Source organism: Ciona robusta, chromosome 11 (assembly GCF_009617815.1).
Source record: "Ciona robusta chromosome 11, ASM961781v2".
NCBI classification, from domain to species: domain Eukaryota; kingdom Metazoa; phylum Chordata; class Ascidiacea; order Phlebobranchia; family Cionidae; genus Ciona; species Ciona robusta.
The window spans coordinates 1,708,461-1,734,910 of NC_143245.1; the positions used below are offsets into that span (position 1 = coordinate 1,708,461).

General features: G+C 34.8%; 5 protein-coding genes and 1 long non-coding RNA gene across 8 annotated transcripts; 3 read left to right on the top strand and 3 right to left on the bottom strand.

Annotated features, from left to right (window-relative positions):
• Positions 1–49: 49 nt before the first annotated feature.
• Positions 50–3,100, bottom strand: LOC149727697 (1,4-alpha-glucan-branching enzyme-like). Its single transcript, XM_089888641.1, has one exon. It carries the CDS (start codon positions 3,024–3,026, stop codon positions 948–950), a length of 2,079 nt encoding a protein of 692 aa, XP_089744767.1. The 5' UTR covers positions 3,027–3,100; the 3' UTR covers positions 50–947.
• A 780-nt stretch (positions 3,101–3,880) lies between these two features.
• Positions 3,881–8,971, bottom strand: LOC149727698 (uncharacterized). Its single transcript, XR_016386046.1, has 2 exons — positions 6,966–8,971; positions 3,881–6,910 (listed from the first exon to the last, which is right to left on the bottom strand). It is a non-coding gene; the product is annotated as an uncharacterized LOC149727698 (long non-coding RNA).
• A 487-nt stretch (positions 8,972–9,458) lies between these two features.
• Positions 9,459–13,374, top strand: LOC149727699 (dual specificity mitogen-activated protein kinase kinase 5-like). The gene is made up of 5 exons (XM_089888648.1): positions 9,459–9,743; positions 9,971–10,539; positions 10,929–11,072; positions 11,363–11,661; positions 11,951–13,374. Exons 1-5 carry the CDS (start codon positions 9,630–9,632, stop codon positions 12,205–12,207), a joined length of 1,383 nt encoding a protein of 460 aa, XP_089744774.1. The 5' UTR covers positions 9,459–9,629; the 3' UTR covers positions 12,208–13,374.
• LOC149727700 (solute carrier family 22 member 18-like) lies at positions 13,349–16,847 on the top strand. Its single transcript, XM_089888651.1, has 7 exons — positions 13,349–13,490; positions 13,769–13,866; positions 14,033–14,178; positions 14,478–14,722; positions 15,157–15,375; positions 15,733–15,961; positions 16,240–16,847. The coding sequence occupies exons 1-7, from the start codon at positions 13,395–13,397 to the stop codon at positions 16,404–16,406; spliced, it is 1,200 nt and encodes a 399-aa protein (XP_089744777.1). The 5' UTR covers positions 13,349–13,394; the 3' UTR covers positions 16,407–16,847.
• LOC149727701 (SKA complex subunit 1-like) lies at positions 16,777–19,786 on the bottom strand. 2 transcript variants are annotated; one of them, XM_089888664.1, is made up of 6 exons: positions 19,658–19,786; positions 18,745–19,004; positions 18,172–18,280; positions 17,866–17,959; positions 17,314–17,480; positions 16,777–17,038 (listed from the first exon to the last, which is right to left on the bottom strand). In XM_089888664.1, exons 2-6 carry the CDS (start codon positions 18,952–18,954, stop codon positions 16,995–16,997), a joined length of 624 nt encoding a protein of 207 aa, XP_089744790.1. In that variant the 5' UTR covers positions 18,955–19,004; positions 19,658–19,786; the 3' UTR covers positions 16,777–16,994. The 2 variants fall into 2 exon arrangements, with proteins under 2 accessions (XP_089744790.1, XP_089744788.1); XM_089888662.1 differs by having other exon boundaries at positions 16,777–17,025; positions 19,658–19,785.
• A 1,748-nt stretch (positions 19,787–21,534) lies between these two features.
• On the top strand, positions 21,535–24,754 carry LOC149727702 (claudin-17-like). Of its 2 annotated transcripts, none has more exons than XM_089888656.1 (4): positions 21,535–21,899; positions 22,307–22,465; positions 23,585–23,821; positions 23,969–24,754. In XM_089888656.1, the coding sequence occupies exons 1-4, from the start codon at positions 21,629–21,631 to the stop codon at positions 24,289–24,291; spliced, it is 990 nt and encodes a 329-aa protein (XP_089744782.1). In that variant the 5' UTR covers positions 21,535–21,628; the 3' UTR covers positions 24,292–24,754. The 2 variants fall into 2 exon arrangements, with proteins under 2 accessions (XP_089744782.1, XP_089744783.1); XM_089888657.1 differs by having other exon boundaries at positions 21,543–21,899; positions 23,585–23,815; positions 23,969–24,746.
• The last annotated feature ends 1,696 nt before the right edge of the window (positions 24,755–26,450 follow it).

Consider the following 26,450-nt stretch of genomic DNA (forward strand, 5'->3'; position numbering starts at 1 on the left):
TTAATGATTTCAGAATTTACATCTAAAATTTTCTAGCTTTTTTTGAGAGTCTGCAAATGATAAGCGAAAACTGCATTTATTGAACACGCTGTGAATAAATAAATTACATGCAACGTTTGAAGCTGTTAATTAATATTATTTTAAACTTAAAAAACAAAAATTGCACCTTTAAGAGTTAAACTTTTAGGCAATAATTGTTTAAATGGCATTGTTTACTTTTGTTAATAATTTTTGTACAGCAAACAGCCAAGAAACACAGACCCCAAACGGTATATAAATTAAAGTAAGTATAAAGTTCATTTTGCGACATTAAAGTATAATAAAAATCTTAATTCTAAACTAATAACAAACATGGCATTTCAAACTTTACACAAACTCACTAAGTAGATGTAGTGAAATGGTTTTATGGCCAAAACAAAAAGGGTTACTCATATAGTCCTAAAGTCCTTTAACTATATTTTTTCCACCTTGTAATTTTCCTAGTTTTGTAACACCCTAATATAGGCTACCGAAGTATTTGGCAAGCCATGTACAAGCTACATGTACAACGCAATATGTTTGCTGCTACGACTCTATATAATATATAAACTGACATGCAACATTATAGCAATGAAATGTTGACAATGAAACTAAATTTTATAAAGTTCAAATTAGGCAATACCTATACCATCCACTTTAAACTAAACGAATATTCTTTTACAGCATAATGCTATAAATACAGTACGGTATTTTTCCATAAACATAGATATATAGTATATACATTAAACAGAAATGATGTTTTATAAACTCTTTAGCATGAATGATGAAAATGAACTCTTAAGTCTTTGGTTATGATTAAGGAAACCAACACTGACAAAATGTAAATGTACCACAAAACAACAGTAGTAAAAAGTACTAACAGTTTATCGAAATTTAACTAATAAGCACATGTGTGAGTTGCAGAGTGCCTAGTCAGTGTCATCCTTTGCCATTATCATAGCAGATCTACAAGGCAGATATACGAGCATAGAATGCTCTCTACCATCAAAAGCCATCTCTTCTGTGAAGAACCTTACAGACTTATCATTTCTATTGTGTCCCCCATACTCTGAATCATCAGAATCTAAAACAATCTTGTATTTTCCTGGGTTTTGGACTCCAACCCTATAACCAGTGAAACTTTGTGAATGATGGAAGTTGAATAGAAACAAGACCCCGGCTCGCTCGAATACGAAAACCTTGTCACCGTTGTGCTTTCTACTAACATAGGCTTGTTTTGCTGCTAACCAACCATATGTTTCCTCTGTATTCTGCATGGCAGAGTCAAACTTGTAAAGGAACTTATACCTCAGCAGGTTATCATCCACAAGGTGAAACTGCCGGCGAGCATAATGGTAACTTGAACTGTTTCCGGCTCTTGGGAAGTCCAGCCACTCTGGATGACCAAACTCATTCCCGATGAAATTGAGATATCCCTCTCCTCCAAGACCATGTGTAATGAGACGAATCATCTTATGAAGTGAGATGCCACGATCAATGATAGGAGTAAGGTGGGTGCACTCTGACATGTGCGTGTACATCTCTTTATCCATCAACCAGAAAGCAAGGCTTTTATCTCCAACAAGCGCTTGGTCATGACTCTCAGCGTATGCAATGCAAAGTTCCCCATGCCTTCGGTTAGTGAGTGTATGGAAGATATGATCCATGTCCCAATCCTCATCCCGCGCCTCTTTAAGGATCTTAATCCACTGGTCTGGGATTGCCATCGCAAGTCGGTAATCGAACCCAATCCCTCCTTCACTGACAGGCCTACACATTCCTGGCATCCCAGAAACATCTTCTGCAATTGTGATTGCATCGGGAAGGAAGGTCTTTATCATATCATTGGCAAGAATCAGGTACACCAATGACTCCATGTCCATCTGAAGGCCAAAATACTCATGGTAATCTCCTGAAAACCCCCTTGAGATTGCATGGTCATGGTAGATCATAGAAGTAACTCCGTCAAACCGGAAACCATCAAACTTATATTCCTCCATATACCACCGAAGGTTTGAAATGAGAAACCTCAGCACTTCCCACTCTGAGTAGTTGAAGAGCCGGCTGTCCCACTGACTGTGGACTCCCCTGGAACCAGAATGGAAAAAACACGAGTCCGTTCCATTAAACATATTCAGTCCATCCAGGACATTCTTGCAGGCATGGCTGTGTACAACATCCAACAATACATAGAGACCCATGCCATGAGCTGTATCGATCAGCTCTTGCAGTTCTGTAGGTGTACCATAGCGACTTGATGCAGCGAAGAAATTGGTAACCTGGTACCCAAAGCTCGCATAATAAGCGTGCTCCATTATAGCCATTAGTTGGACACAGTTATAGCCAAGTTTTTTTATTCTTGGTAAAACTGTATCTGTAAAGTTTTTGTAGGAAGCAACTTTGGGTTCACTGGAAGCAATTCCAACATGAGCTTCATAAATTCTTAAACTCTTTGGTTTTTTGGGGCGTTGGTTTTTGAAGTGATACAATTCGCTTTGAGGGGGATTCCAAAATATCCACTTATATGTCCCATGGTTGTCAAACTGCTTGACATAAGTAGCCCAAGGGGAAATTCTTTCAAGATATTGGTCATCATGCGTTTGTATAATAAGCATGAGTTCACTAAGATGTTCAATCATAGAACTTCCATCATCTTTTGGTGGTAACACTAATTCCCATTTACCAAACTCCTTTTTCTCGTAACTGTACCCCCATCGCTCCCAATTATTAAAAGCTCCACGCAGATAAACTGCCTTTGCCCCAGGTACCCATTCCTTACAATGCACTGACCCATCAGGTTTTCCTTTCACACCAAAATTTTTATAAGATTGTGAAAATTTTTCCATTGTTTCTGCAGCTTCAATCCTGGCCTTGGTCTTCGAAAACATCTCATACCTCCGTTTAATGTCTCCAGTGAAGTTTTCAATATAGGGATCAATCTCCACGAAAGTTTGAAGATCAGGGACCACCATATTCGAACTTGATTTTAAACCATCTCCAGAATCCATTGCTTAAATTACAAAACCCAGGTATTTTAAACAAAAAGATGTTCTGAATTCTATCTGAACAGGTAAGAAAAATAGAAAGAATATTAGGTATATTTGTTTATCAACAATAGACTGTTGTAACTTTATTATTAATAAAAAACGTTGCATTAAATGTACAAAGATCATACAAGCAATATACACGAATCATTAGAATTAGTGAAACACTTACATTACAAATCCCGCGAATGTTTCAATTTTTGATACGCGATTACAAATAAACTGTCTGCCTAAACAAGCATCCATCACCGTCCACGCTTTAACGAATGTGAAATACCTCTATTTACGCACTTTTTCCCTTGCTATCATTTTGCGCTTCTTCGTTATTTCTAAAAATGACGTAACGACATAAATTAAATAAAGTTCTTGCTATTCTGTGAAAACACTTTCTTTTTTGCAGCGATCTCGACCAAGGAGCCTCCGTATTCACCTTCAAACTTATGTAATACAAATATTAAAAGTTCATTTCAATCATCGCCGCCAGACATGCGCGCAGTGCTGCCGTGAGATCGAAGCTTATTCGGGCTTCGGTAAACCACGAATATACCACTCAATTGCGTATTACCACATTTTAACCTTATAAGTAACACTGGGCATATTCAACGTGGGTACATTATGCTGTGTCTCTATAGCCACAAGTAACTGCCGTGAAACCGAACGTCGGGACAACACTAAAAGAAGGGATAGAGGGACGGAGGGACAGAGGGAAACTGAGTACTAAAAGGAGGGAAGGGGGGGACGGAGGGAAGGAGGGAAAATACCGTTACTAAAAGGAGGGAAGGAAGCAAAATGGAGGGACGAAGGGGAACAAAAATTCCTTTGCTTAAACCCTATGGGCGTAGGGACAGAGGGAAACTGGTAGAGGGACGGAGGGAAACTAATTTTTACCAAAAATAAGTTGAGGGACGGTAGGGAAACTAGTGGAGGGACGAAGGGAAACTAATTTTTACCCAAAATAAGTGGAGGAACAGAGGGAAACTGGTAGAGGGACGGGGGGAAACTAATTTTTACCTAAAATAAGTGGAGGGACGGTAGGGAAACTGGTGGAGGGACGGAGGGAAACTAATTTTTACCCAAAATAAGTGGAGGAACAGAGGGAAACTGGTAGAGGGACGGAGGGAAACTAATTTTTACCTAAAATAAGTGGAGGGACAGTAGGGAAATGGTGGAGGGATGGTAGGGAAACTGGTGTAGGGGCGGAGGGAAACTATTTTTCGTCCAAAAAAAGTGGAGTGACCGTAGGGAAACTGGTAGAAGGACGGAGGTAAACTATTTTTCGCCCAAAAAAGTGGAGGGACGGTAGGGAAAGTCACTCCACTTTTTTTGGACGAAAAATAGTTTCCCTCCGTCCCTCCACCAGTTTCCCTACCGTCCCTCCACTTATTTTGAGTGAAAAATAGTTTCCCTCCATCCCTCCACCAGTTTCCCTACCGTCCCTCCACTTATTTTGGGTTAAAAATAGTTTCCCTCCGCCCATAGGTTTAAGCAAAGGAATTATTGTTTCCCTCCGTCCCTCCATTTTGCTTCCTTCCCTCCTTTTAGTAACGGTATTTTCCCTCCTTCCCTCCGTCCCTCCCTTCCCTCCTTTTAGTACTCAGTTTCCCTCCGTCCCCCCGTCCCTCCATCCCTCCTTTTAGTGTTGTCCCGAACGTCGAAACGCGAAACTTTTTCACATAGTTGTTTATTCTTTGGTTGTTTACTCCAGCAATTAGGATCGTTTTAAGCACTATCTAAAAAGTTATAATCTTCTTTCCCAGAATTTACTAAAATACATCTCAAACGACTTTGCAGCAGGTATATTACGATTAGTACTGTTTTTTTGGGGGACAAAGGGCCTGTTAGATGTTTTCGTCATCTTCCTAAGAGCTATGCTAAACTTTAAATGAAATGAGTTAATCAACTGTCTTATTTATAAGCTTGTTGACAACAGAACTTTTGGAATCCCGTTTTATCCTTCCGGCTGCAAAGTTATTGCTGACTGACCGCGTAAACAACTAGACCGGGAAAAATAATCTTGGAGGTTAATCCAGCTGTGAATTGTAGGATTTACTACTGCGTCTCTGAGCAAGTTGTAATTTGAGCTAGGACTATTAACTCTATCTAACAGATCTATCATCTATATCAATTTATGAACTGCGCTTCTGCGCTTAAATATACAATAAACCATGTCTAAAGTTTGCAAGAACGAAGGGCGAATTTTTAGAGCGTTTACCCCTTCCGTCGTCTGATTTTCGGTGCTGTTATAGCACAGAATTTTTCCTTATATACAAGCAATATGAATAAACTATACGCTTTTATATTTTTTTCTAACGCAGATATAGTCTAGTCGCAAGGTGGTGCTACTAACCAAGGTGATCCTAGAATACAGATATTTTAGCGGCCATTTTCGATACCTTCTACTGGTGCCACCAACCTAAAATTTGGACACTGTACTAACTAGACCCCAGCGGTATCGATTCTAAAATAAAAAATAAAAATTTCGAAAAAATATTAATTATGAATATTAATATTCGTCATAAAAACATATTTATAGAATTTTCTCCCGTTCCAGCTTCGAATATGTTATAGCGCTACGTAATAGCTACAAAATGAAACATTATTTTCTTTAAAAAAGTGCGGGGATAGATGTTAAATATAAAAAAGTATGATCATAACTCGAATCATATAAATATTATATTTTCGATTTTTTTTGCGAAAATATAACTCACGCATACATCTATGTAGGTCACTAGCATGTTATCCCCATCGAAAAAAAAATTAATTTCAAAATTTTTTTATAACTGAATATTAATATTCGTCCTAAAAACATATTTATAGAATTTTCTCCCGATCCAGCTTCGAATATGTTATAGAGCTACGTAATACCTAAAAAATGAAACATCATTTTCTTCAAAAAAGTGCGGGGAAGGGTTCAGAATACAAACAAGTATGAGGGTCATAACCCGAATCATACAAGTATTAAATTTTAAAATATTTCGGCGAAAATATAACTTACGCATGCATCCATGTAGGTCACTCACATGTTATCCCCATCAAAAAAAAAATTAATTTCAACTTTTTTTTATAACTGAATATTAATATTCGTCATAAAAACATATTTATAGAATTTTCTCCCGATCCAGCTTCGAATATGTTATAGCGCTACGTAATACCTAAAAAATGAAACATAATTTTCTTCAAAAAAGTGCGGGGATGGATGTTAAATATTGCGGAGAGTATTAATTACTCGAATTTCGTGTTTATATATTTTTTTGCACGAACGCAAAAATAGTACATATTAATCCACATAAATGTTTTTATAACAAAATTATAACAGTAAATATTTACAGTTGTGTGTCTAATATGCTTAGAATTGTTAAAGTGTATGTACAACGACACGGTTCATTTTTATACAGCATTGTTCATTAATTAAGATCTTTTAAAATGACTATTAATATATGTCATAAAAACATATTTATAGAGTCTTGCATCAGACAAACTTTGAAATGTAATAGTGCTCCTGAATAACTAAACAATGAAACATTAATTTCTTCAACTGATGAGTGCGGGGATGGGTATTAAATATTGTGAAGAATATTGATATAGTTCATGTCACTTCACTGTTAATTGACTTTATTTTTCATTCAAACTTGGAAAACAAAAGTTGTTTTTGTAACTGAACGTTTGTTTTGCAATAACATGTTGTTGTTATTGTAACTGTTCACTTGTTTGGCTCGAGTATGATATCTCCGTGTTGATAATGTTCGCACCCGACCTTTGAAGTGGCGGTGAAGCTTTAATCAGAGTTTGGAGCCTCGTTAGTGAAAGTTGTACATAAACCCTGTTTAGAGGTGCAGTCATTCCAGTTCCTGTGAACACCGTTACTCTGACAGTTGACACAGTGATATTATATTGCAAATATACCGAAGTTCTGCCGAATTTTTTTACGAAATCTGAAGATCATCTTTCTCAAGTAAAACAAACGTGATGGCGACAAAGGTTAGTTTTGCTATTTGTTCTGTAACGTATCTACAATGCTAGCGTACAATATGCTCTACGTTTGTTTATGTTTGTCATTACTATCTGTACGTTTCTGCTTTATAGATGTCAACTAAATGTACACGTGGCAAGTTTGCTCATCGTGGTGCGAGGGCACGTGTTGTTCGATATCCGATTGGGATTTCAGGGAAACAAACCGCAAGGTTGTTTCCAGAGCCAAAATGGGAGAAGAATGCTCTGTTATATTCTACAGGTATGATCAACGAACAGACAACGAGGAGATCACTAAATGTTTGGTCACTATTCCTCACTTTTTACTCTTCTATTAATTCTGCATCGTGTCAGTTTGCAGAATAGTAAAGTGTTTGGATTACAACTGCACAAAACTCCTCTCCTGGTGGAGCTTACCAACAGCGTTAAAACTCTTTAAATGCCAAAGATGAACACATTCGCCAATTTAAATAACGGAGGTGCAAAGATTATCATAATATGGGCGAAAGCGACCTTGCACCTCTACTTCAGGCGTTTCTAAAACAAACAGGTTTATCTTCCTTTCCTTTAGACATTTATTATTGTCTGCGACAATTCGATCGAGCCTATCAATAAAAGGCGCTAATCTTAGAGGCTTCAAGAACAAACAATCCTTTGTATTAATTGAAACAAATAAATTAAAATTCTTGGTATATTTCCAGGTACGTAAGTACGGACAGGATAACCGTAAATAACCCAAAATACGAGTAATTAATACTCTCCGCAATATTTAACATCCATCCCCGCACTTTTTTGAAGAAAATTATGTTTCATTTTTTAGGTATTACGTAGCGCTATAACATATTCGAAGCTGGATCGGGAGAAAATTTCATAAATATATTTTTATGACGAATATTAATATTCAAATTAAAAAAAAAATTAAATTAATTATTTTTTCGATGGGGATAACATGCTAGTGACCTACATAGATGTATGCGTAAGTTATATTTTCGCGAAAAAAATCGAAAATTTAATATTTATATGATTCAAGTTATGACCATACTTGTTTGTATTCTGAACCCTTCCCCGCACTTTTTTGAAAAAAATGATGTTTCATTTTTTAGGTATTACGTAGCGCTATAACATATTCGAAGCTGGATCGGGAGAAAATTCTATAAATATGTTTTTATGACGAATATTAATATTCAGTTATAAAAAAAAGTTGAAATTAATTTTTTTTTTGATGGGGATAACATGTGAGTGACCTACATGGATGCATGCGTAAGTTATATTTTCGCCGAAATATTTTAAAATTTAATACTTGTATGATTCGGGTTATGACCCTCATACTTGTTTGTATTCTGAACCCTTCCCCGCACTTTTTTGAAGAAAATGATGTTTCATTTTTTAGGTATTACGTAGCGCTATAACATATTCGAAGCTGGATCGGGAGAAAATTCTATAAATATGTTTTTATGACGAATATTAATATTCAGTTATAAAAAAAAGTTGAAATTAATTTTTTTTTGATGGGGATAACATGTGAGTGACCTACATGGATGCATGCGTAAGTTATATTTTCGCCGAAATATTTTAAAATTTAATACTTGTATGATTCGGGTTATGACCCTCATACTTGTTTGTATTCTGAACCCTTCCCCGCACTTTTTTGAAGAAAATGATGTTTCATTTTTTAGGTATTACGTAGCGCTATAACATATTCGAAGCTGGATCGGGAGAAAATTCTATAAATATATTTTTATGACGAATATTAATATTCAGTTATAAAAAAAAGTTGAAATTAATTTTTTTTTGATGGGGATAACATGCTAGTGACCTACATAGATGTATGCGTGAGTTATATTTTCGCAAAAAAAATCGAAAATATAATATTTATATGATTCGAGTTATGATCATACTTTTTCATATTTAACATCTATCCCCGCACTTTTTTAAAGAAAATAATGTTTCATTTTGTAGCTATTACGTAGCGCTATAACATATTCGAAGCTGGAACGGGAGAAAATTCTATAAATATGTTTTTATGACGAATATTAATATTCATAATTAATATTTTTTCGAAATTTTAATTTTTTATTTAAGAATCAGTACCGCTGGGGTTTAGTTAGTACAGTGTCCAAATTTTAGGTTGGTGGCACCAGTAGAAGGTATCGAAAATGGCCGCTAAAATATCTGTATTCTAGGATCACCTTGGTGTGCTACTAGGCTTTGATTGACAGGATCTGAAATGACGAAAGGGAAAAAACCGAATGACGTAAGGGTTTTTTCTTATCTCTGGCTGAACACAGAAGGTATATGGTATCGTGAGATACATTACGTAATGGATAACGTAATCTGTTTTGGACTGAGAAAAATGTGGCGCAAGGGTCATTTTTTCTTGGTATGGCGTTTTAAAACATATAACAGTATGCCTAAAATCTTCAAATCTTCATTTTACAGTTACGATTTTTGTAGTCAGTTCAGCTTTACGTAGAATTTCTGCTTTATTTTCAATTCTGGGTTCGCGGACTCTGCCCTCTTTTTATTTTTATCTCGAAAGTCCTGGTGTTTTCCTGGCAAGAATGTGGTAACGGCGCCTAGTGCAGACACTTCATTATTATGGAGGAACCTCTTATAATACAGATCTATCTCAGTGATGACGTCCAGGTCGATTGGCACATTTCGTCTCCAAGGACGGTCACGTTCCAAGACGTATTGGACGCAATAGCCCAGGTTTTGAATCATTGTTGTTGTATATGTTATCGATATGTTCATGCATGTTTTAAATGGTCTACGAGTAATGGCGTGATTTTAACAATAGTGGGATTCTAGTTAGTTTAATAAATTGATTAGACTGTTATATAATCTGCTATGGTTGCCGACCAAACACACGTATATTATTATGATGTGATTTAATCAATTTTCGTTAATAAAGATTGTTAACTTTGATTAACTTTCAGGCAAGTGATGACAAATTGTTGGCGACATACTTTGAATATAAAGATGAGGATGGTGATCGTATCACCGTGAAGTCAGATGAAGAACTTCACGCCATGATAAATTTTCACATGGCACCAACCTACAGTCAAGGCGGCGCTTTCGTGCATGAGGGCAACGGTCTTCCCCACCTGCCAAGTTTAGTGGTTTATCCAAAAAACAGTAAACCAGCGAGAAGTAGAAACGTCCATGATTTAAAAGTTGCGATTGCGCCAACTGCGTCTTCAAAAATTTTATCAAACAACTTGGATATCACTGTTGATGATGCCATGCAAGCACAAGAACCTTGTAGTAGTTTAGCTTGTGAAAATGACAGAAACTCACCAGCAGGAAATACAGACTCATTTGAAGTTGGGCAAATTGGCAACAATACTTTGCTGTTTCTAGAAACAATCGGTAACGGCAACAGTGGAGTTGTGCAGAGAGCCGTGCACCGACAGTCTGGTACAATCACCGCAGTAAAGTCGATAACTTTAGATTTAACGGATGAAGAGCAAAAACGAATTCTTTTGGAGCTTAAAATATTACGAAAGTATGTAAAGAATGCCGTATCTTATTTATTAGAAGTTTATGTTATGTAATGATTAAAAGTGGTGCACCAATGCTCAAAATTAATTTTTTGGCAACCTATCGACTGATTATACAAAATTTATGAAGACCAACTTAATCGAAAACCACCGCTCAATAAAATTACTGATAATAACTTGCTTGGCTCAAGGTTAGTTTGATTTTAATTTTCATTGATTTAACAATCTTTAAATTTTAAAGGTTAAATGATCGTATCTTACACTCTTTATTTCGATAACAAAGTTTATGACCCATGTTTAGATAAAGCATATAAGTAGCAGCCTGACAACTCTTATATTTGTAGAAATAGCCTAGAGTTTATAATTTAAGTTTAAACAACATTTTGTTACACAGGTGCAATGGATCTCCTTTTATTATTTCATTCTATGGAGCTTATTTTGATGAAAACCGTGTTTTGTTGTGCACTGAGTTTATGGATGGTGGTTCACTGGATAAACATGGAGTGGTACCGGAACCTGTGTTAAGAAATGTGGCGAGGTAAAACTTAAATATGAAAGTGTTGCTTTTCTGTTTTGTTTAAATACTTTTTTCGTCTTGGGCTTTTAAGTCATTGACTAAATTTCTACTTAAAAAATTGTATTACTGTAGTTGTATGCTACCATGCATATTTTGGGAACCAGTTAAACATTTATATAAAAATCAACCAATTGCTCTAATGGGTTACTAAAGAATTCTTTTTCAAAAGCCTCTGTTTACCCCTATGTGAATTACCCATACTGGCTTAAAAACAGCTAAAAATGATCTAACTAACTTCCCATATCATACAGTGCAATTTCATTTGGTTTGAAACATCTATGGAGTTTGCGTATCATGCATAGAGACGTGAAGCCTTCCAATGTATTGGTTAACAGTTCGGGCCAGATTAAGCTATGTGACTTTGGTGTGAGCACCCAATTAGTGGATTCCATTGCAAGGACATATGTTGGCACTAATGCATACATGGCACCAGAGAGAGTGGTTGGAAGGGATTATACAATCTACTCTGATGTATGGAGTTTTGGGTTGTCTCTTTGCGAACTAGCACTTGGAAATTTCCCGTACCCTCAACTTGCGGCCAAGATAGCAGGTTGGCAAACCTTTGTGCTATGTCACTATTATCCTTTTCTAAACGCTACCCTATGTCTGACGTACTTGAGGGCTTTAACAGTGTCATATTAATCCTGTTATTATATATAACAATTCTATTCCTGCTTCCTTAAATTGAATTTTTGGACATCCATGTTTAATACTGTACTTCTGATTGTCCCAGGCAATACAGATGCGCTTGATATCTTTTTAACACTTATTCTAATCCTGAGTTTTCCTTCACCTAAAAATCTCTGGACCATCTTCAACTTTCTGTTTTTTCTCTCCAGGTTCCAAAGGTGTTGTTCCTATGGAGATAATGCAATGCATTGTAAACGATGACGCACCACGATTGCCACCCGAACATTTCTCACCGGATCTCGTGGATTTTGTCATCTGTTGTTTGCAGAAGGAAGCTGACAAGCGTTTACTTCCAGAACAACTTTGTCTTCACCATCTTGTTACAACTACATGCCAGTTGCCATTGGCCCATAGACTTGGTGTAGTGTCGCAGTGGTTGAAACAAGCACTAGCACAAAATGGATAACTTAGGGAGTGAAATAGAACAGCCTGCTGGTCCAGGTCGTTTTACATTTTGCTGGCGTTGTAATTTTTTAACTGTCAGTCCATCCGAAATTTTAAGGTACTGTGTCAATACATCAAGGTGCTTCAGAGGACAAGTATGCTATGCTAGTGGAGGCAGTCCAATTCAGTAGAGATTTAATCTGAACATTCCTTCTTCTGTTTCAAACAAAAGTAAATCATTCTGGTTAGTTAAATCTATTATTGTCATTGTAAAAAGGTGTTTATAACACGGCCAGTTAAATTGTGCCTTTCCTGCTAATCATGCCCCACCATCTATGCTATGTCTATGTGGTTTATAACAAGTTCACAAGTTAAACATGGGTCACCATGCCAATTACCCTTACTGTGTGATGTGGTACTGAGACGCACAAAACTTTTTTCTCTTCTGTAGTTTTATCGCTTTAGAGTTTCAAGATGCCTTTTATCGTTTTAACTTCTGTAAACATCAAACTTACATCCAGAAATCACAGTTAGCCTGTTTGATTATTTTGATCTTTTAAAAATCTTTTAAATGTTTCACCAAGGTTACTGAAATGATTTCAAATTAGCGCAACACTATTTTTCTACATGGGTGAGGTCCTATGGCGAGACACACTAGTGGAACTGGGTGTTTTGCCATAAATGCCCCATGGAATATAACAATACTATATTAATCAGTTGCTGGCTTACAAATATTTTAATAACTCCATTTTTTGTCCTTTCAATCTTTTTCTGATTAAATCAGATTTTCAATTTTTGAATCTTTTTGTGACAAGAATCGTAACTTTTGGTTAACTTTTTTCACAGAAATGTTTGGATGTATTTTACTATAAATCCGTATGTAACTTTGCGGGTCAATTTTTAATTGTAATTGGATAACTGGTAATATTATAAAGCATATGTGTCCAATGTAAACAAAGTGTTAAAACTAAACGTACACTGCTTTAATTTAACTTTTTTTCCTTCTATTTATTATAAACCGCACTCTAAATCATGATAGAGTTTAAAATAAGCATAAACTAACAAGGCATGACCATTTCACTATTAGCTCTATGCAGTCAATAGTAATTTCTACTTGCTGCAGCATTTCAATTTTTTAGCTCCGAAAAATTTCTATCGTTTTATATTAGCTTTCCTTTGCAGAATACAAGCATTAGGTTAATGTAAAATATGGTGAATTTTGATAAAAACAGGATTATCCTGTTGTCTCACCTCAATGTAACACTTTATGCTTTGTGTTTTTGGATACAAATTGGAACTTTGCCAGTAAGTACAGATTGCTTATATCTCTGCACAAATATTTCTGTTTTAACTTAAAACATAAGTCATATTTTAACTTGAACATATTTTTTTATTTGTTTTTCATGGACAAGTATAATATACTTTAAAATCTAAGGTTATGAAATACATATGTTCGAAAGAGAATGTCAAAATTTACTAAAGACTATAAAACACACACCCCCCCCTCCACAAAAAAGACTTATTTAATTATTTAATAAATTGCATATTTAATTATTTAATAAATTGCATATTTTATCTCGTAGTATTTGACCCAAAAGTTTGATGTAGACCCGATCACCTTTGGCAACTTACAAACCACGTTTGCTGTCGTGCAACTGATGGGAGGACCTTTGTTTGGCAGGTATCTTTTTCATTTTGATTTTTTAAAAAGTCGATTAGTTATACCAGCATACCTGTAGTGCTACAGGCTTTCAATAGGTTTATGAATTAGCATTTAAAACAATACGCCGCATGCCTACAATTTTACTCCAGCAAATATATTTTGTTAATCTTGGTATTTTTTCAAGATTTGGTGATCTGTTTGGTTGCAAATATGCTCTTGCATTGGCTTTCATATCAGCGTTTCTCAGCTACTTTTTACTAGGTGTCGCAAATACTGTGTTCATTATTTTCTTGTCTCGTTTACCTTCAGTATTCATGCACGCTATGCAAGGTGGGTGTGTTATTTGTTACTAATATCATACAATATAGGTTGGCCAACATTTCAAATTCTTAAACCACCTGAACGTCCCTCATTTTGCTGCTAATTCCGTCTGTCGCTGTTTTAAATATTCTGATATGGTGTATTTGAAAAAAAAAGTTATAGTGTGTTATTCTAAGGCTTGTTTGATTAAACGCTCTTAAAATTCTTGGTTGTGCCACTGTCTATGTTAACAATATATAACTGAAGATTTTATAAATTTATCTAAACCATTCTTTGTCTGGTGGCAAGATAAAATCTCTTAATTTTAGGAGCACAGATGGTGATCACAGATCTAACTGAACCTTCTGAAAGACCCGACAAGTTGGGGAAGCTTGGTCTTTCATATGCAGTTGGTATGGTGTTGGGGCCAGTTATTGGTGGTTGGTGTACAACGTATGCTAATGAACAAGTTGCAGCATTCGTGGCAGCTTGTGGTTCACTGTTAAGCATTGTTCTTGTGGTTTTATTCATTCCATCGAACACAAAAGGATTTATCTTAAAGGAAAACACAGAGGTGGGTTCTGTCATGAAAGATGTATGAGATATTGTTGTAGTTGGGATGTGAACATGACTTAATCAAAAGAAGCAATTATTTGATGCAGGTATATTTGACTTGTAAGAGGCAACCTTTTTAAAACCAGTGTATTGTGGATTTTTTGGTCTCTTTCTTTTTTCTTAATAAGATATTCAGTGCCCAATTTAAAAAAGCAATGTCATAAAGGCGTAGAAAGCTTCTGGAGTTTCCAGATTGAATTTTTTGATTTAGCAGAAAACTAGCAAGAGTCCAAAAATCAGTTGCAGTTACAATGCCGTTGGTTTTGGTCTGCTATAATTTTTCAGTTGGTGAACCACAATCATGAAGTAATGTTTCTTTCTGTTAGAGTTGTAAACCAATCAGTTTTCAATCAAAATATTAAACTTATCATTTTTATATTCGTTCTTTTTTAGAAAACTTTAAAAAAGTCGAAAAAACTACTCGACTTTGATGTCTTTACCTCTCTGATATGGAAGAATCCTTCAGCGAGGAAACTCCTCTTCGTGAAGATGTTGTCCGGACTTCCTGTCGGGATCCTCCATGGGATGTTTAGCATGATCGCTTTAAATCATTTTCATCTTTCAGCCGAAGCGAACGGATACGTTTTATCCTATGCTGGATTTTTGTCCATTGTAAGTTGGAGTTACTGGAGGTTAAAACTTGTTTTGTCGCAAATGTTTATTGAGCATTGAAAGGAGCATAAGTTAATTTGACTTTATATTGTTTATCAAAAAATTGGATTTCAGTCCAAAACTTTAAAATACCATTCCAGAAGCTGGTTAAACACAGTCTAGTGGTTTGAAGATAATTAACACCCAGATTGCAATATATTTAGTTGCATTGTTATATGAATTATTATATAAGCTTCAATTTTAAAAATCTAGTTCTTAATTTCCAAAGCTTTTAAAACTCAGTTGCAGATTTAAACAAGATGTGCTCCTGAAATTATATCTTTATTACTGAAGTTTTAAATTTCCATTGTTGTTTAGATTTCACAAGGATTGGTAATAGGACGGCTTACAAAGAGAGGATTCAATGAATGGTCGTTAATAAATGGTTGTGTTGCTGTATTGTGCGTCTCCAATGCTCTCATGTCAATCTTGGTGAATGGTGTCATAGGGTTCTGTATTTCCCTTATACCCATGGTGGTAGCAGGTGCAGTTTTCTCTACAGTTATCCAAGCCATGCTTACTAAGACTGTTCAATCAGAAGATACAGGTAAATTACTTTCATATTTTGACAACGTTTTCTGTGAAAGAATCAGACAACTGATGTTCTTGAAATGCATCAGCAATTTTATGCAAAACTGTGTTTTTGTTATTTTCAAACCAACAAAAATAAATGACTGTAATACCAAATATCTCTTCAGTTTAGGGCTGAATTTTCTTTTGTAGAAATCTTTTTATCTATTGCAGAACTGTTTTTTGGTTGTTTTCATACTAACAAAAAAATGACTGCCATACCAAATTGTTCTTTACTTTATCTACTATTTGCAGGATCCATGCTAGGAGTAAGTATGGCGGTTCATTCATTAATTCGAAGTGTCTCGCCTACAATTGGTGGATTCTTATTCCAATACTACGGATTCTGGTCTTTTGGTGCGATAGGATTTTTATGCAATGGTCTGTTACTTGCTTACCTTCTTATAAACAATCCAAGATAATATTGCAAGTCTGAAAGTAAAAATAAGCAAAAACAAAAGCCACTAAAATATAGATTTTAAAATATTTATGGAAAATTTTTTTAATTCTTTAAAATAATGAAAGCCAAAACAGTTTAAATTGAGATATAATCAACAATCAAGAATTTATTTAGAAAACTTTTGTATATCAAGTTATATCAAAAACTTTATTCAGACATTTTGTTGCACATACACAATTTGAAAACTACTAAAACATTACAGAAAATCTGTAGTGTTCTAGCAACTGTTATTGTTTTAAACATAAATTGGTTATATTTTATTTTACATCAAACTTGTTTTTGTGCATTCCTTTTGCTCTTCCAGCTCCTTGCTGCACTTTAATATTCAACAGTTATTGATGCAATGTATTTTATTGTGTTTTACAGTTTATTATGCACATAATATAACAGAGAATCATTTTAAGTGGTGTTTTATGCAGTGAGGATACAATATCTTGTAATTTTACTTCTGTGGATTTCTTTCAATCTACCAAGGTGTCGTAGAATTAAAAACACGGTGTCTTTAGTCTTAGGTTTCAATTTAAGTGATTTGGAATATCGTTTTATGTCATCATCCATGAAAAAAGTGGAATAAGTTGTTCCTGTGGGAACAAACTATTAACTTTTATTGGGAACGTCAATTTTCCAAAATCTGCAGACTACGCAACTTAACGCATGCTCGCTCAGTTTTGTTTAAAAATTTTGGTTATAAGTTTAATCCATGAAAGCCATTTAATCAACCAATAAACAAAATATAATTTTCCGTACTCTGCTTACCGAATATTTAATGAAATGTAAGCTTGCACTTGAAAATTTGCAGTCGTGCACGTGTTATACCTTGCCAGCGTGCCATAAAATGCCAAATTTTGCAGACTAGACACACAACAAACCTTTCACTTCTTTGGCTTGTTCAAGATAAACTGCTCTTCTTTTATCTTCTTTAACCGACAATAATTTTCTTGGTTTTGCAAGAAACGTATATTTTTCATGAAGAATATGATTCACCTCAGCTATGCCAGCCAACACTTGGTCCAATGACAAATGACTTCGGACGTATCTGGTGTAAAAAGCATTTTCTAAACAATTTCTTTTTGGTATGAGAAATCTCAGGAAAGAAGAGAGTAGTTTTAACCAAGATAAGTTTTATTACACATTCCCTGATGCGGTCTTGCCAGATAGCAGATCAAATGTTAAAAATACGCTATTTTTTATACCGAACAGGTCGCTCAAAGGTTATTTACATTATGTCTGGTAGCAGAAGTAACAGAATATTAGTTTTACTGACTAAACTAGCAAAAGCACATATTACAGATATTAGATATAGGCCTATATAGTATAGGATTATGGAAAATCTGAACTAAATCTTTATGAAGTTTTCAAGCATTTGCAAAGCTTAAGTACCAACCACAGGCTAACATATATATGTTATAATTGTCACTTACTTGGGAACTGAGGCAAACTCCTTCGATGTCAAAGGATTCAACTGCGGAATTATTGTTTTTTTCCTCGGAGCTAAATTTTCTTTGTTTTCTGGGGCTTAAATTTGTAAAATAAAATTATTTGTGCTTTATTTCAACTTTCAAGGACATTCTAGTTGCGTGTCAAAATAAACAGCCATTTTCATTAAAGGATTTACATAATTAAAACCCTGCTTTAGAAGCACAATCATCTACTAAACTGAAATACTATTTTACTGTTTTTGTTTTGTTTTAAAGCAACACATATTATATATTTATATAAAAACTTACTAATATTGTCCAATATTTCACGTTTTACACAGACAGCCGAATTCTTCAACGCAAACAACAACATGCCATCAACATTTTTCTCAACAGATTTCATGCTTTCATAATTCGCCTAAACAATTTATCAAGAAACAGAATTAAAACAGATTTTAACATAAAATTAATTGTTTTTATCTTTGAATATGACAGCGAAGATCAACTTATTCAAAACAACGAACAGATGGGGCTTTCTGTTTGTTCCCTTGTATGTATTAAATAAATATAATCAGTTTCATACACAATATAACTTGCCATATCCTCGCATTCCATTTTATACACATCTTGCCAGCTTTGGAGTTATCACGAATATTTCTATGTGGCCAATGTGGGTGAATGTTTTGTTTTATGATGATTTTTATTTATTTATGGTTGAAAAGACACATTTTTCAACATTGGTAGCAGTGAAGAGCATTGAACCAATAACCTCTTGGTTGGCGCAGTAAACAACTCTGCCACAAATTTTCTCTTCGTTGTTACAATACTATGATTTTTAGAAGATAAATCAAAAAATTTTGTCAATATGTATTCATATATTACCTTCAAAAGTTCCATATCCACTTTGGTTTTGTTTACACTTTCCCGCATTAAGGAAACCAAATCCTGCATTTCCATCACGTCTTTATATAACGTTGTAAACGTTGCAGCACCATCAGAATGCGTTAATGCGTCTTTGATCGTTACCCCTAGCTCGACACGGCGCATAAGTGACTCAAAACGGTTAACTAATGCTTCAATTTCATCAGCCATATTTCAAAATATAACAAACTACTTCAATGAAAATCGCGGTGACGAAAACTCTAAAAAATTAAAATGTATTAGTTTCTGTTAACACTACAAAAAAATACAACAATTTTTTGCTTTAAGTGTCGTTTGTTTGTGCAACTTGAAAAGAGGAACTGCAAAATGTAAAGTTTATAAACGATGTTTACATTATTTTTCATTAAACTTATTGACATTCGTATTCACTCAACTGTGTCCATAAACTCCCGCGAAAAAGTTTGAATTTTGCCAGTGTTGTCAACTATTTTAAAAGTTTTTGTAAACCAACTAAATTCTGTTTTTTTTTGTCATTTATGTCTTAACTTTAAGCCTCCTGTAATATGTAAAATCGTTTTTTTTATCCGCCGCAATATTGCGTGGCATGGCAAGGCTATATTTGCTTTCGTCGGTGAAGTTGCGTAGCATTAAAGATAATATATTCTCACATATGGAAGAGAAATATCGACGTTACATATAGTTGGGTGGGGGAAGACGGGACATCTTTGGCACATAATATTCAAATAACCTGATCATGTTTTAAACAATCAACAGGTTTTATAATTCTTTGCATGTTCCATGCTTACCAACGATGGGACGGGAAAATAGAAGGAAAAGGTGTCCCATCTCCATCGCCCCACTACTGCTATAATATATTGGGAAATAGTGGAAAACTCATAAACACATAACTTACCTAATACAATGTGTTCAGTACATGATATAGAGCCTTGGTGTTTCAGTACCTGGAAATTAACTGGATGTCCAGGATTACGTCATAAATGCATGAAACTAAAAGCTAAAAAAAATGACATTAACAAATATATTGGTCCAGCTGACAATGTTATTTAAACAATCACGTTTTGCGTGTAATTACATACACCCTATTATCATATACACTGACAACACCATATAGTCTCTATATATTACCTACATATTTTAACTTTATACGACTGTATCCTCACTGTCTTATATAGTCCACACTGAAACTTTATCTAACCTCCGGTAAAAAAACACAACAACAGCGCAACATGTTCGGTCAAACCGCTCATGATCGAAGCAAAAAAATATAATTCGTTGCAGGTTGGATTCCAACGCTGATTGGTAGAACGCTTGAATCGCGTCTGAACCTCCAGTTTGGGGCGTCACAAGGCTGGAAATGAAGATTATTCGGCGTTTGGATAAAAGGAATTCGTCGTGCAGAAGCGTGAGTGTTTCCAGTTTTTAACTGCAGCACGATTTCGGTGTAACTTTAAGCGACAGTTACTGGTTCGTAGGAAACACTGCAATTTAAACGAAGGAATTCAGAATACACATTTGTAAAGCTGAACAACTGTATTGGTGCGATTGTTGCACGATGAACAGTTTTTATTATTCGTTATATAGTATGGTGGGGAAACATGGGCCACCTTTTCATTTGATCTTTTCGTACCATTTTGTAGTAAACAAAAAAAGTTTAAGGAAATATAAAACCGTATCTTCACAACTCGCATAGACCGTTGTTAATCGTTTAAAATTTGATTAGGATATTTTGATACTTTGTGCTAAAGGTTTTCCATCTTTTCCCACCCTACTATATGATTAATACATTTCATGCCCTATACCTCCATTGGGTGTGGGTCATGTACATTCATGGTTCGTACTGTGTGTCCTTGGAATATACCATATTTGTTCCAACCCAGTTTTTTCTAATAATTTGTCCAAATTGTTGGACATATACAGAGTAAAGAAACACTCAAACACCCATAAATCGCATTGGTGTTAGCTGATATGCGGGTACGGTGGTGTATTAATGCCACGCAAGCGCAGTAGGGTGGGGGAAGATGAGACATCTTTTATTCTATATTTCTTCTTTCCATTTGGTAGTAAACAAAACAGATTCAAAGAAATAATAAACCGTATCCTCACGACTCTCATATAGAGACCGTTTAATTGTTTACAACACGATCGGGATACTTGAATAAAATGTGCTAAAGGTATCCTGTCTTCCCCCACCCTTATACTACACAATAATTCAAGCAACTATTCCACTAAACTATATATATATACTTTTTGTTTGAAATAAATTTATTTTGTGTCTTTTTCACCATTACTTCGTATGGACTTCGACGACGCCTAATTTGCATATATATGACATTGTTATAAATTTACAACCAAAACCAAACACCTTCTATTTATATTTGGCTCCCAAAACTTAAGAGGGAAGTCGTTTAAGGTTTTACGACGACGAAATAAAGGTTGATTGGCGTGTGAAAACTTTTCATGTATAGTTCATGAACCAAACTGACACAACTATACCAAGATTTACGATATTCGGTAAAGAATTTTAGCTTTGCCCCTCAGTTGTTTATTGTGTTGAATAAGTAACGGACTGAATCTGTCCTATAGAACCTGTGTCCTCGACAAGGAGTTCACTCACATAAAATATAATGTTGAATCGTGCAGGTTGTAGGCCCAGTCTGTTGTTCTATAAAACTGTGAATGAGAAGGAACTAATAAAGAATTCCAGTAAAAACCTCAGCGGCGCTAATGTTTTACTAACTGCTGTTGATTGATAGTGTTTGGCTATTAGGCATGATTTATTGACCTACAATGAAGTGGAAATTACCTTCTCAAGTGCATTATGATTTAAAAAGGTTGTAGCATCTGAGAACATAGGGAACCGTATATGGGTACACATAAAATGGCGGCGAATAGGCATCAGTTTTGCTTCACTATTTTTTTAATGCTTGGTGTTGCCTCTACTGTAATGATATTCTTTATATTAATCACACCGGAATGGAAAACAAACTCTGCAGTTACTTCTAACTCTCTCAAAAACTTTGACATGCAACGGAACAGAATGGGCTTATGGAAAGTATGCATGGAATACTTGTGGAAGGTCGTGGGAGCTCGTAAAGTTTGCGATCAATACGATCCTGCATTAGTTGGGGTACCTGGTAAGTTTTGTGGCAAGATACCGGGTTTAATACTCAACACTGACATTACTATTAATGTATGTGTTTTTGGCCAAGACACGAAAACTATACTTCTTACGACGGTTTGTTTTATTGCTAACCCATAAGGGCACATACGCCGTCAGATATTACTTTTATTAGTTTGGGGAAAACCTATGTATTGGACAATTTTACTTGTAATCTAAATTAATCTTTATCGGTGATATGAGTTTTGCGTTTAGTCCGCACATACAAATAGGAACGTAAAGTGTTTTCTAATCGATATTTTTATTTACTTTCTTATTTTTTTTATTTTTCACATTTCTTAGGTTCATTTTTATTTGCACGCAAGTCATAGAGTTAAAATATCAACTTAAAAGCTTCGTTTACTTTAAGATGTTACATCTCAGGGTACCTAAGGACAATCCAAGTTATGATGATGATGGCAATCAGCTTTTCGCTAGGTGGCTTTGTATGTTCCCTCCTAGGTTTAAAACGGCTCCCTCTTTTGAGCAATAAGAGGAAAAACAAAATTATTCTTCTTGCCGGCGTCTGCCATGTTTTTGCAGGTATAAAGAACAAAATACTGCTATCTTTCTGTTGTTATTTTTTTAACCAGTTCATGAATAATTGAATGTAACTTATTTACCCTCTCATGGCGGGCAACGAAAATCGTTACAACACGATTGTTCTGTTTTATTTACAGCTCGTGCTTGCAGTAATATACTCTGTATGTAATTTCGTGGCTGATCAATTTTAAAATTCATAGGTCTATAACTTCCAACTTAGACAACCGTAAGCAACCATTGGGCTTGGAGCAATCATTTAAGTAGGACACACATTCGCCCACAATGGTTTAGCAGCAGCATTTTTTCCCATGGCTCTTTCAGCAAAGCATATATACTAAATTAGTATATATGCTTTGCTTTCAGTATGCTAATAAATTATTTTGTATAACGTGTGTTGCCCTCTTGCGGTTATTTCCGACTTTGAATTGCCACCGGTTTGTGAAAATATATTTTTTTGGGTATAACAATTAAAACGTTATTGGCGTACAAAACAACGTATAGCGACAATATAAATATCAAAAAAGCAACGAACTTTGTGATATAATAACATTGGGCCGTGACACAACTTATCGATGCTATAAATTTAGGCGCCTGCAATAAAATAGATTTTTAATTAAAATGTTTTTTTTTGTCATTTTCCGCTCCGCACTTATAAAGCGCAGTGAAACCATAGTATACTGAAGTGAGTGAAACCATAGTATCACTTCAGTATACTATGGTGAAACACAATCGGAAAACCTTATTTGCATACTGCTGCGTTGTTAACTAAAATCCCCTTAGTTAATTATTAATAACCTTTTTTCCACAAACCAAGCACAATATTAGATATGTCGTTTTATCAGTCTATATTTGTCATTGGTTTTGACGGTGGTTTCCTCCGATGTCGTAAAGGTTAAAGTTCAGACGCACAACAGCAACAGCGGAAACGGAACACCTTTAGCACATAATATTCAAATATTCGGGTCGTGTTTTAAACAACAATCAACAGCGGTCTAAGTTGTGAGGATACGGTTTTATAGTTCTTCGTTTACAAACAGATGGAACAAGAAAATATAATGAAAACATGTCCCATCTTACCCCACCCTTCTATATGTTACATTTTGTTTTGTTTTTTTACAGGCATGATAACTTGTGTATGCGTGTCTCGTTACGCTGTGGAGGTAACTAGAGAATATTACGCCGTACCTGCTTATCAGCTTCAAGTTGATGCCAGAACCCTCAAATACACATTTGGAACATGTTTGTACGTGGGGTGGGCTGCTTCTGCCCTTGCAGTTATAACAGGATGTTTGATGATGTTGTTTTATAAACGCTGCCGTAAACAGGAGGAATGTATTGAAACCGACTCTGGTGCCGGTACTGTATTCACTTTGGGTGTTTTTTAGGTTGTTGTTTTATATTTAAACTGTATTTTTCGTATTGAAGCCCACCAAATTAAATAGTAGCTCCAAGTTCTAGAGTCAAAAACGTAACCTTATAACGGCACTATTAAAACGTTTTTAGAATTGGCAAAAGGCCGAACAGAATCGAAACACATCGATCCAGACTATAAACGGTTGCGAAAAACATCATTTGAGAAAACTCTAACACCGAACTCGGATTTCACGAAAAATGACGAAACACACCAGAGTCATCCATGTAGCAGATGTTACAATACCAAACCTACCAGGAGCTTCAGTGGTACAAGTGGATATTATAGCATGCTTTCTTTATCCTCAAATGCAACTCAACACAGCAAAATTAGCGGCAACATGGTAGAAATTTGTCCTTTGGAAACAAATACTAAGCCATTGTACCAGTACGTCCGCATATCCTCAAAAGTGTAAATGGAAAATCTTCTTCGCCGGACTTTGTAAATACCTTTTGGCAAATACAAATAACCTCTGCAAATTAAACTGAAGAAATTATTGTATATACTTAACAACCGGATTCAAACTATAGTGACAGTTACAAAGTTCTGTTTAAATAGAATGCAACATTATTAACGTCCGCATATCCTCAAAAGTGTAAATTGAAAATCTTCCTCGCCTGACTTTGTAAATCCCTTTTTTCGAATGCAAAAAACCTCCACAAATAAATATGGGGGCCCAACCTGGTCAAAATACAACACGAATAAATCGCAATAATGTAATAAGTTGTATTATTTTTGTATCACAAGTTGTATTATTTTTGGATCTTAATCTCACAAAAAATAATTTTACCCTACGACTTTAATTAATTTTACGTTACGACTTGAATTAATTTAACGTTACGACTTGAATTATTTTTACGTTACGACTTGAATTAATTTTACGTTACGACTTGAATTATTTTTATGTTATGACTTGAATTATTTTTACGTTACGACTTGAATTATTTTTATGTTATACGACTTGAATTATTTTTACGTTACGACTTGAATTATTTTTACGTTACGACTTGAATTTATTTTACGTTACGACTTGAATTATTTTTATGTTACGACTTGAATTAATTTTATATCCGGTAAAATCGCTCATGCGTTTCAAAACTCCATTGTCAGTCTATGACGTCATAGTAGCCGCTATTACGGATCACAATGCATACAATTTTAACGTATCTGTGTGCTGTTTATTCGTCTAAACTCTAAATATTGCAATTTTTCAAGAACCGAACACTTCTCCGCGTAAAAATGGTTTTCTTTTATTGAACATTCCACCGATAAAAGAATAAAAAAACAGAAACTATCAAGTATACCAACCAAAAACATAAAGGAACATGTTTAAACTATAAAAATACAAACAAAAATGCATAACATTAAAATATGGTGCATAACATATATAGCTATAGCTGCAGTTTTGCTGGCAAATTGCCGTGATTTTACTTTTTGGCTCTCTAACGTAGCAAGTACACCCGGCAACGAAACTTACAGTAACTTTGTAAAAATTTACCTATCGAAGTAACTTCGAGGAAAACAATACTTAGCCACTATCTCTGGTCTCCTCCTTGAATTAATAAGCCACCCTTTTCGGCGTTCAGGGTCTATAGAAAATCTGAAAACGCTAAGACATTTTCTGCTATAGTACTTAGCAGTTAAGAGCTGCATATCCACTCATACTGTATGATAAATGTAGTTTCTATTAAGATTCGTAGGCATGAGCATATACTATACTATATTAACTAATTACTAAGCTGATTGCTGATGCTAGTATTAATCACCATAATATTCGATATTATAAAACAAGATTTATATTAGAATCTCTATTTAGCCTTATCCTAGTGTAAAATTAGTTGTGCATTAAAAACAACTGTATAGTTTACGCCCGGAGTTTCGAAACGCATGAGCGATTTTACCGGATATAAAATTAATTCAAGTCATAGCGTAAAAATAATTCAAGTCGTAACGTAGAAATAATTCAAGTCGTAACGTAAAATTAATTCAAGTCGTAGCGTAAAAATAATTCAAGTTGTAACGTAAAAATAATTCAAGTTGTAACGTAAAAATAATTCAAGTCGTAGGGTAAAAATAATTCAAGTCGTAGCGTAAAAATAATTCCAGTCGTAACGTAAAAATAATTCAAGTCGTAACGTAAAATTAATTCAAGTCGTAGCGTAAAAATAATTCAAGTTGTAACGTAAAAATAATTCAAGTCGTAGGGTAAAAATAATTCAAGTCGTAGCGTAAAAATAATTTAAGTCGTAACATAAAATTAATTCAAGTCGTAGCGTAAAAATAATTCAAGTTGTAACGTAAAATTAATTCAAGTCGTAGGGTAAAATTATTTTTTTGTGAGATTAAGATCCAAAAATAATACAACTTGTGATATAAAAATAATGCAACTTAATGCATAAAAGCCTTTTTTCTTGTTGTATTTTGACCAGGTTGGGCCCCCATAAATAAAACTGAAGAAATTATTGTATACTGAACATTATGATTCAAACTATAGTGACAATTACCAAGTTCTGTTCAAATAGAATGCAACATTATAAAGAGTTTTGGCAACCGATATGGCCTAAACTATCCCTA